Source organism: Selaginella moellendorffii, unplaced genomic scaffold (genome assembly GCF_000143415.4).
Source record: "Selaginella moellendorffii unplaced genomic scaffold, v1.0 SELMOscaffold_38, whole genome shotgun sequence".
Lineage (NCBI taxonomy): Eukaryota > Viridiplantae > Streptophyta > Lycopodiopsida > Selaginellales > Selaginellaceae > Selaginella > Selaginella moellendorffii.
Window position 1 is genome coordinate 613,163 of NW_003314299.1, and position 9,218 is coordinate 622,380.

The following is a 9,218-nucleotide window of genomic DNA, read 5'->3' on the forward strand; positions in this document are numbered from 1 at the left end:
TGGATCTTTGGCCTTGAGTAGAGCCAACATAACACCTTACACTACATAACACTCCAATTACAAGTCAAAACATTTATATCTAGTCATTCTATTACAACTTAAGTATGCGAGCTGTACAATTGTTTATTGCTAATGCATATGTTAATTAGTAATAACAATTATATATTACTCTAAATTACTTCTTCTTAGATATAAATTAGACCTCCATCCCTTCACAAAATTTAGTATATTCAAGCTTCTTAATTTTTATCATTAGTTCATTATGAAAGCAAACCAAACATTGGTACTCCACATCAAGTTATTTGAAGCACATAAAAGCACTTAGTTATGCTTATAAACAAACACAAGAATTTAAACACTAGTTAGTGAACCCTCATATCATGTTTATATTTAAATATCGAAAGCAATCAAGCAAATGTTTAGCAAGTCAATTTTGACTTTGTAGACCAGCCAAATTTCTCAAACAGGCTCAAGACAACACCATTGCTCCATCCAAAGCCAGTCTACAAAACATTAAACCAAGTACGTAAGTGAAAAAACTGTTTATGCACAAACCGGAGGATTGTACTCTCCACCAAGACCACTCCTGCCACAGTATCTCGCGTCTAACTTCTCCAGCATCTTCCCAACCCTTTGGAATTCCGCATAGCTCGACTTTAGCCAGCGCTGGGATATATCCTCCGCCAGGGCCAACCCTTCCACAGATCTAGCACCAGCAAATCCTTCTATTATAATATGCTGGAGATTGGGCCAAGCATTCGGGTAGTCCCTGTTACATTTCATCCAACATTACTATATGTCTTAATAAAAGAGTCGACTAGTAACTTACCATTGCTCTCCTGTTTCTCTCAGTGAGGTGACCACACCCGCAGCTAACAGCAGCCCCGATTTCTTAAAAGAAGAGACGAGCTTCGAAACTTTCTCATCGCCTGAAATGATAAATATATTGTTTAGAAAACAGGAAAAAAAACAAAACAATCGAATACGTTACCTGGTCGCACCACTCCGCACCAAAGAGGGAAAAAGTTGGAAGGAAAAACATCAGTGTTTTGGTTCTGTTTGTCGAAACTGTAGATCTTTTGCTGCTTGAATTCAATGTCTGTGGCATTGCGTTTCACCAGCCAGTAGTCGAGGTATTGTCCCATTTCTTCGTTCCAAAACACGGCATTTATGGCAGCTTTTCTCGACGTTGCATGCATGTGAAATCGCCTTTGGAGCTCTTTCTTTCCTAAGAGCTTGGCAAAATACGCGATATTGTTTTCCATCTACAGCAAACGAAAGATGCTTATCAAATATATTTTACGCTAAACAGAGCTGCTTGCCTGTAGCAAAAACGAGTTGAGATCCACAGGAAGAATATAGGCCGTCACAAGTGTTGTTCGGTTTAGGCGATTCCTGAAATATTAGAAAGAACCCTGGTGAAAAAATGAATAAAACCTTTTTGTATGCAACGATTTATGACACTTACGCCATCCAGCGGGAGCTGAAATCCCAGCCACTTTCAGCAGCGGTCGCGATTTGGTGGTAAAGCTTGGATTTTTCCTGCGAACTTCCCAAGTTCTTGGCAGTGTCAGTGTCAACAATATACGATTCTGGCCTTGGCGAGTACAAATTCGCGTTGTATCTCGTTAGTACGTGCTTAACCCCATGACCATCGCGAATGTGGACTGTGAAACGATCTAGAGATGTCCAAATGTAAAAAAGATTAAAAGAAAAACACAATACAAGAACTTAAAGCTGCTTGCCTGACGACCAAAACGAATGTTCTTTTAAGAGTGCAGGAAAAGCTTCCTCTATTAGCGATTTATTCTTGGTTTCGGCGTATACTGCCTTGACGGATTCGCTGAGAAGCGGAGGCTGGCTTCCTGCATAATTATACAACGTAAGCTCGAAACGAAGGAGAGAAACAAAATGGCTAGAAATAGCTTACGATTGAGATAATAGCTCCGAGCACCATTGGGAACAAATCCGTAAGTATTGACGAGGTAAATGAGATTTCCGACAACCGATGTGGCTGTTTCATACAATTTGCTCACGAGAAGTCCCCTGGAAAATGAAGAAGAAAAAAAAAAGAGATTACACATACCAAAAAAAATAAAGAAAAGTTGTGTACCTGATGATCCAGTAAGTGTCCCAGTAGTAAACTTCGCGAAACCTCGATCCAGGAATCACAACAACGTTTGGAAGCGGGAGCAAAGTATGGCGCTGTGGTTTCTCGACCACCTCGCGCTTGATCTTCTTTGCCAAAACTTTCCACAGCGAATGTATTTTTAGAGCGAATTCCCGAGCCGAGGCATCCTTGACTTTGGGAAGGAACCTTTCGGGGGTGTTTGCAAAGTCCGAGAGATTGTAGTCTCCCAGGTCAGTCCCTGGCACGTTGAAATGCTCGCTTACAAATTCATTAAACCTTCCTGTCGAGTAGCAATGATAGGAGCGAGAAAACAAAAGATGAAAAAGTTTTCGCGAACCTTTATCAATGTTGCTGCGGGAGAGATTCACAAAAGCCGATTTTGTGACCTCCAAGTCCTGCTTGAGCGGCAGATCGACGTAGTACTTCGGATCAAAGGTCCCGTTTTCATTGCCCAGGACCTGAAAGGCGGTGGACTGCACAGAGGTAAGAAACGATTCCAGAGGAGTCGTATCATTGATGCTAGCTCCTGCGATGGATCACAAAACTTTGAGCGATATCTTTGAGGAAAAGAAGCACACAAGCAAAAACTTCGAAGAGTACCTGAGATGGATCCTGGCAGGAGCAGTAGCAGCAGCAGCGCAAACAAATCCAGAGCTCTCAACGCCATCGCCATTGCTGATACCGTCCTTGCCATGGCCGTGACAAACTTTAGTCCAAATGGAAGGACTAAAGCGTCGGAGCTTCGCTGCAAATGGTATAACGTCAGAGCGGCCGCCTTGGTACACGAGTAAATCTTGGAGCGACGTGTTGGTGTCAACCATGTGTTCCAATCTCGTGGCGTAGATGGTCGCTCTCGCTCTAAAAAAAAAACGTGTTACAACTTTGGCTCGTCCTTGAGAACTTTTATCGCGAATTATAGTCTTTGCTGAGTTTGAAGTCTTTGAGGAAACACGATTCGTCCAGAAAGCAAAAGAAAAACACGCTGGAACGAAGAACTCAATAAAAATCCAAGCAAAGATCTATCCGTACACTAGATTGGACACGATTCATCCAGAAAGGTTTAAAAAAAACCATTCTGAAACAAAGAATTCAAAGACCAAGTGATAAATCTGAGCAAGGATAAGCAAGGATTATCTATATTGGTTCGTCCAAAAAGGAAAAGGAAAACAAGCTGGAACGAAGACTTTCAAAGACTAAGTGATAAAAATCCAAGCAAGAATTTATCTACATTAAATTGGAACTAACAGTTGACACGATTCATCCAGAAAGGAAGAAAAAACCATGCTAGAAAGACCAAGTGATAAATCTAAGCAAGGATTTATTGGAACTCGAGAGGAAGAAAAACACTACATTGGGAAGAAAAAAATAATGCTGGAACGAAGAATTCAAAGACCAAAGCAAGGATTTATCTACATTTGACACGATTCATCCAGAAAGGATGCTGGAACGAAGAATTCAAAGACTTGAAGCAAGGATCTAGGGAGAGGAGAGTCACCTCGCCACATAAACCCTAAAGCGCGTCACCGTCCACGTGTCCTCCATCCAACGGGCACCGTGTTTGAGCGACTCCCATTGGCCGAGAGTCACAGGCTTAGGCGTGATTGGTCCACGTAGACAAAAGTGACAGAATATCCGAGGAATAACCATTTTTTGTGACCTAGGAGAAATCGCGAGGGAAGGCGCCATCGATTTTGCTGCGCGATCTCTGCCTGGTTTGTAAGATTGTAGCTTGGGGCGATCCATCAATCGCGAAGCTTTCGACGCGATCGACAGCTTTGGATTGGTGTATGAGACAGCGGAGCTGTGAAGAATGAGGATCGCGCAAGCCCTTTTCATTGGGCTGATCCTTTTCACAAGCTCATATTCTTCGCTCGCTGGGTAAGTTCTTCTCCTCCAAATCCAAGTCTTAGAGAGATTCTTTGGATTTTCTTCCAGGAAAAGCTACTATGAGATTCTCGAGGTCTCCAAATCCGCGTCAGAGAGCCAGATAAAGCGCGCTTACAGGAAGCTCGCTTTGAAGTATCACCCGGACAAAAATCCCGGGAACGAGGAGGCAAACAAGAAATTCACAGAGCTCACGAACGGTAAGCACTGCGAATGTAGTGTGATTTTCTTATGCTTGGCTATGGTTTTTTAGCATATGAGGTGCTTATCGATGAGGAGAAGCGCCAGATATATGATAAGTTTGGAGAGGAGGGTCTAAAGCAAAACGGTGGTGGTGGAAGAGGTGGTGGAAACTTTGCTCGGGATATTTTTTCACAGTGAGTTTGTCGATCGATCTAGAAGGAGAAATTAACGTTTCGGTATGCAGGTTTTTTGGTGGCGGAGGATTTGAGGAGGAGAGTGAAGAAAAGACTCCAAAAGGAGACGATGTGATTGTAGAACTCTATGCCACATTGGAGGATTTGTACATGGGAAATACTTTTGAGGTATGCTTGAGTTTTTAGCCCTTCTTGAGAGTGAGAATGCTTGTTTTGTTGGAAACCAGATGTGGCGAGAAAAGAATGTTTTGAAACCGGCACCGGGGAAACGGCAGTGCAACTGTAAAAACGAGGTTGTACATAGACAACTGGGGCCTGGAATGTATCAACAATTTACACAGCAGGTATTTTGTTCTACGAGCCTTTACAAGAGATCGATTGTCTTTGTTGTGCAGGTTTGCGAACAATGTCCCAATGTCAAGTTTGCTCGCGAAGGCTACCACATCACCGTTGATATAGAGAAGGGAATGAAGGATGGACATGTGAGTGCGTTTTTTTTTTTTCTTTCATTGATCAATGTCTTTTTTTTTCTACATAGGAAATCACGTTTCATGAGGATGGCGAACCGATAATTGATGGAGATCCAGGCGACTTGAAGGTCCGAAGCGTCTTTTACTTCTTTCCAAAATCCAGTGTTTATTTGGTTTCTTGTGCAGTTTGTTGTGCGTACCGAGAAGCACGACCGGTTCGAGAGACATGGAAACAACCTTCACACAGCTGTTACCATTTCCTTGGTAGGCTAGAAGCTAACCATTCACAGTCTAGATTACTGACGAAATTCTTTGCGGCAGCTTGAAGCGTTGGTTGGTTTTGAAAAGGAGATCAAACATCTCGATGGCCACGCCGTTAGCATCGGTAGTACGGTAAGAACGCAAACTCCACTACAAAACTAATGGAGCTAACTTGGTCGGACTGCTGTCCTCAGGGTGTTACAAAGCCGAAAGAAGTTAGGCGATTCCGCAGCCAAGGCATGCCCATTTTTGAGAGTGTAAACTCGGGCGACTTGCTTGTTACATACGAAGTAGATTTCCCAAAGACATTGACAGACGCTCAGAAGGAAGCAATCAAGAAAGTTTTCAGCTGAGGTAATCCTTCACAGTTTTATTAGAGGCACAGCCACAGATCAATCAAGGCTCGTGAACGTAGCTACCAACGCGGATCATGACGCCGTCTATATCTCTCACATATCCAACCTTCTGACCCCATTTTTTCTCCTCAGGCTTAGCAACCGAGACCGCTCCAGCTCGAACAACATGCTACAAAATCGAGGAATTAAGATCTAGAAAGGGGAAGAACACAAGAACGCAAAAGAAGGAGAAGAGAGGCTACCTCGTATGCCGCATCAACGTCTTGGTAGCTAAAACTTATCTCCACATTGTGGCGTGGCTCGTCCTTAGAAGCTGTTTGGACACCTCCAGTTATAGCAGTCTCGTGTTGCTCTAGAGGAGTGAAAGACAGCGTTGTAGAGCCCGTCTCGAGCTCGGCCCATCTAAAGATCAAAAACAAGCTCACAGATTTTTAACACCCAAGCATCTCTAGAACTTACTTGCGAGTGTTGTCAATGCGACGAACTTTGAGCCCAAACGCTTTGGAGTAGAAATCCACCGACTTGGTCACGTCCTTGCAGTAGATGGTGATGTAGGCGAGCTTTGGAGGCGTTGCCATGATAATCACCAGGCAAAGAGGAAACTTGCAATGCTTGAGAGTTATATTGTGAAGCATGCATGCACAAGACCTACGTGGCGGGCGGGATGTTTGACAAGTGGGTGGACGTGCCGGAGTGGTTATCGGGCATGACTAGAAATCATGTGGGCTTTGCCCGCGCAGGTTCGAATCCTGCCGTCCACGGCCATTTTATTTAATTTCTTTAAAGTCGTAAAATAAGGCCATCTATAAAAAAAACGCTTTTAGGGATCAAACCCTCTGAACTCATTCATTGAACTCTTAAATGATGAGAGTAGAGAGAGTCATATTAAGAGGTTTACTCAAAGTTTTATTAGATATTATTAAGATACTATAAATTCATGATTGTATTTATTTTCATTTTTATTTTATATATTTTTTAAATACCTTAATTTTTTAGGTGTACATACAAAATCCCTAGGCCCTAAAGTGGAGCCAAAAGGGTGCCACGTGATAGTGGCCGAAATGAAACGAAAGCTAAACAAATATAACACGTTTGGACTAAAAACTCTGACTTGAAAAGGTCGAAAGCAAGAGTGGAACTCTTAACGAAAGGCTCGAAGAACAAGCATGAAGCAAGCAATGAGTGAGTCTCTAGAAAAAGGACACAAGAGGACCAAAACATGACACGTGGAAGAGTCCGAGATGGAGTTTGAGATGAACCCGAGATGGAGTTCGAGATGGACCCAAGATGGAGTCTGAGATGGAACTGGGACTGAGACCAAGACTGAGACCGAGACCAAGTCCGAGTCCAAGACCGGGACCGATACCGAGTCCGAGTCTGAGTCCGAATACTAATACAGGCAATTGGGTGAAAGCCCAAAGCGATTGTCCCCCAAGCTGGGGGGGGGAATGCAGGGGGTTCCAAAAGTATAATAGGGAGAGTGTGGAGCCAATTTGGCCCAGGAAGGCTGTACCCAGGTGTTGGGTGATGAGCTGACCACTGGGAAGTCCAAGACTAGAGTGAATAAGGACCGACAAGTGGGGTAGCTTAGTAAAGTGTTCAAGAGTCGGCTCTAGTTCCCCTGGGAAATCGAATGGTCGATGCTCCTAATCCAAGTGTGGGTGGCACTACCTACTTGGATACCTGGCGTGGCTCAACAGAACTTCGCTTTAAACCCATGGCTAGAGCACCTAAAGGCAAAAGGCGGGGAAAGTACTTATGAGGCCTGTGTAGAGCCACGGTGTTCTGAAATGTTGTCCCAAAATCCTAGACTGTGGAAAGGAAGAGGAGTAGCCCTCTGGTGTGGTGACCAAGGACACAGTCACACAGTGAGGAAGTCCCAGAGGACAGTGGGACTTAGTGGTCGAGCCTGTGGGCCTTGATTTAGTGGCAGTGTTGGCAAATACAACCATGGACAGAAAGGGACTTGGTAGAGACTGGAACGGAGATATTGGGGAAGGCTATTTCCCATGTTTGCAGACATCCTAAGGATGCTAAGGAGTGGATCTGGGATGACCACTCATGGTCAGATGGCCTAGTCTTTGAGAGAAGGGATTGCAATGTAGGTGGTGTTGGACCACTGATGTGACCAAGATGAATGGGCATGGCTTAGCGTAACGGGTTGATATGTCAATGGTACCTTGGGGTGTCAGTCATAAGATCGAACACGTGGAGCACTTGGACCAAATGCAAAGGTTGAGTGGTATGGATGCCATTCTCGGGGTTAGCAAGCCCTAAGTCCTAAATTGGACTTATGGAGGTTGTGAGTGAGACTCCTCCAAGTGGCTAGAGAGGTGGTTAAGTGTCTAAGAAAATTTAGTTGCTTACAATTTGGTATTGGAGCCGTTCCTTAGTCTGACTTTTATTGGTGCTCGAGTATATCACCACTGGTGTTGGCATTGGAAGGTCGTAGAAGTGAGCTTATCCTTGAGGAGTAGTAAGTCGGGAAGACATAACTCTCCACTACAGTTCATGTGTGAATTTATAGATGAGGTGGTGGATAGAAAAGGGCCAATAATGGAACGACTTTGGGATCTTGTGAACAGTATAAAGCTTTCCTTGGTGAGTTGAGGATGTGATCTAGATAGTGTTTGATTTAGCAAACTGGCCAATGTAGTTGTGGTAAACAACTGTGGTTGGGATCATGGGAAAGATAGAGACTCCAAAACTATAAAGGAGTTACAATATTATCCTCATATAGTTGAGGTTAGTTCTCATGAATTTAAGACCGGAATTAAGGACCTTGAGAGGTTAAATACGGATGAGGAGATGAGTCCTTGAAATGGTAGTTGAGGCTACTCTTTATAAATGTTGGAACAAACCCAAGGAGTTGGGGGTGTGCTCAGAGAATGAGTCGGTATTTTCATAATATGGACAAATAGTCTTAAGGGGCAAAGGTAACCGACATAGAACAGAAAATAATCAAGTGTTGGAGTAACACTTGCAGATATGGTCCTTATGAATAGGACATAAATACACAGAGTTGTATTCAAGCAAGCTGACACTTCAAAAATAGGACCTCACGGGTTATTGGATTAGCAAAGTCCAAAAATGTTAGGTGACTCAAGTAAAGTCAAGAAATGGTCATAAGGGATTGGTACAAGCATTTGAACTGAGGTGTGTTGTGCCCCACGATGGATGGGGGGGGGGATCATAAGATCCAAATATGAGAATAGTGGGTATCTCATGGATAGCAGAATGTGCCATACCAAAGTCGTAGGAAAGGTGTTCCTAGAAGAGAACAACTTTGACATAAGTTATGCATAAACTCTATAGTGTAGTGCTAATGGATAGTTGGCATGAAAAAAAATTGCATTGGTCTTGGCAAGGACCTAGACACAAAAAAAAAGTGTCTTAAAGGTAGGCTCATAGAGTCGATGGTGTGAAAACACCGAATGTGCCAAAGTGTAATGCCTTGAGATCAAGTTAGCGGGTTCATGAGAACCTCTTTCCAAAAGAATCCTAATGGAAATAGGAATGGCATGGCTTAAACTGGAATGCATGCGGTTAGAGTGTGGTGACCCAAATAATGATGGAGGTGTGAAAGCACCAATAATGAGTTGTAGGACTTGACAACTATAAAGCAACTAAACAAAAGGTGCAAAATAATTGGTTAAACAGGTAAAAGGTAATTACCCAAAACTTCTTAATAGCATATGAAGTTAGATATGCCCTTATGGTAGATAAATTGCTTATGTTG

General features: G+C 43.3%; 3 protein-coding genes and 1 non-coding gene across 5 annotated transcripts; 2 read left to right on the top strand and 2 right to left on the bottom strand.

Moving 5' to 3' along the window:
• Positions 1-361: 361 nt before the first annotated feature.
• On the bottom strand, positions 362-2,919 carry LOC9658932 (probable trehalase). Of its 2 annotated transcripts, XM_024683781.1 has the most exons (11): positions 2,732-2,917; positions 2,469-2,657; positions 2,114-2,411; positions 1,931-2,046; positions 1,746-1,865; positions 1,469-1,679; positions 1,323-1,395; positions 992-1,265; positions 830-929; positions 556-769; positions 362-503 (listed from the first exon to the last, which is right to left on the bottom strand). In XM_024683781.1, exons 1-11 carry the CDS (start codon positions 2,823-2,825, stop codon positions 420-422), a joined length of 1,773 nt encoding a protein of 590 aa, XP_024539549.1. In that variant the 5' UTR covers positions 2,826-2,917; the 3' UTR covers positions 362-419. The 2 variants fall into 2 exon arrangements, with proteins under 2 accessions (XP_024539549.1, XP_024539548.1); XM_024683780.1 differs by having other exon boundaries at positions 2,114-2,657; positions 2,732-2,919.
• An 878-nt stretch (positions 2,920-3,797) lies between these two features.
• Positions 3,798-5,918, top strand: LOC9658933 (dnaJ protein ERDJ3B). The gene is made up of 11 exons (XM_002978607.2): positions 3,798-4,009; positions 4,067-4,215; positions 4,269-4,392; positions 4,443-4,560; positions 4,620-4,736; positions 4,788-4,874; positions 4,931-4,990; positions 5,049-5,126; positions 5,184-5,255; positions 5,318-5,477; positions 5,612-5,918. Exons 1-10 carry the CDS (start codon positions 3,942-3,944, stop codon positions 5,474-5,476), a joined length of 1,032 nt encoding a protein of 343 aa, XP_002978653.2. The 5' UTR covers positions 3,798-3,941; the 3' UTR covers position 5,477; positions 5,612-5,918.
• LOC9653872 (uncharacterized protein YraH) lies at positions 5,445-6,085 on the bottom strand. The gene is made up of 3 exons (XM_002978728.2): positions 5,939-6,085; positions 5,722-5,881; positions 5,445-5,648 (listed from the first exon to the last, which is right to left on the bottom strand). The coding sequence occupies exons 1-3, from the start codon at positions 6,055-6,057 to the stop codon at positions 5,520-5,522; spliced, it is 408 nt and encodes a 135-aa protein (XP_002978774.1). The 5' UTR covers positions 6,058-6,085; the 3' UTR covers positions 5,445-5,519.
• Positions 6,086-6,158: 73 nt separating this feature from the next.
• Positions 6,159-6,240, top strand: TRNAS-AGA. Its single transcript has one exon. It is a non-coding gene; the product is annotated as a tRNA-Ser (tRNA).
• The last annotated feature ends 2,978 nt before the right edge of the window (positions 6,241-9,218 follow it).

Coding starts and splice junctions, on each gene's coding strand:
- LOC9658932 (XM_024683780.1), bottom strand. CDS start 2,825: ATGGCAAGGACGGTATCAGCAATGGCGATGGCGTTGAGAGCTCTGGAT. Junction 1,866..1,930: donor TCGGAGCTATTATCTCAATC/GTAAGCTATTTC, acceptor ATAATTATGCAG/GAAGCCAGCCTCCGCTTCTC. Junction 504..555: donor GTGGAGAGTACAATCCTCCG/GTTTGTGCATAA, acceptor AATGTTTTGTAG/ACTGGCTTTGGATGGAGCAA.
- LOC9658933 (XM_002978607.2), top strand. CDS start 3,942: ATGAGGATCGCGCAAGCCCTTTTCATTGGGCTGATCCTTTTCACAAGC. Junction 5,127..5,183: donor CAGCTGTTACCATTTCCTTG/GTAGGCTAGAAG, acceptor TCTTTGCGGCAG/CTTGAAGCGTTGGTTGGTTT. Junction 5,256..5,317: donor CCGTTAGCATCGGTAGTACG/GTAAGAACGCAA, acceptor TGCTGTCCTCAG/GGTGTTACAAAGCCGAAAGA.
- LOC9653872 (XM_002978728.2), bottom strand. CDS start 6,057: ATGGCAACGCCTCCAAAGCTCGCCTACATCACCATCTACTGCAAGGAC. Junction 5,882..5,938: donor CGCATTGACAACACTCGCAA/GTAAGTTCTAGA, acceptor TTTGATCTTTAG/ATGGGCCGAGCTCGAGACGG. Junction 5,649..5,721: donor ACGTTGATGCGGCATACGAG/GTAGCCTCTCTT, acceptor TCGATTTTGTAG/CATGTTGTTCGAGCTGGAGC.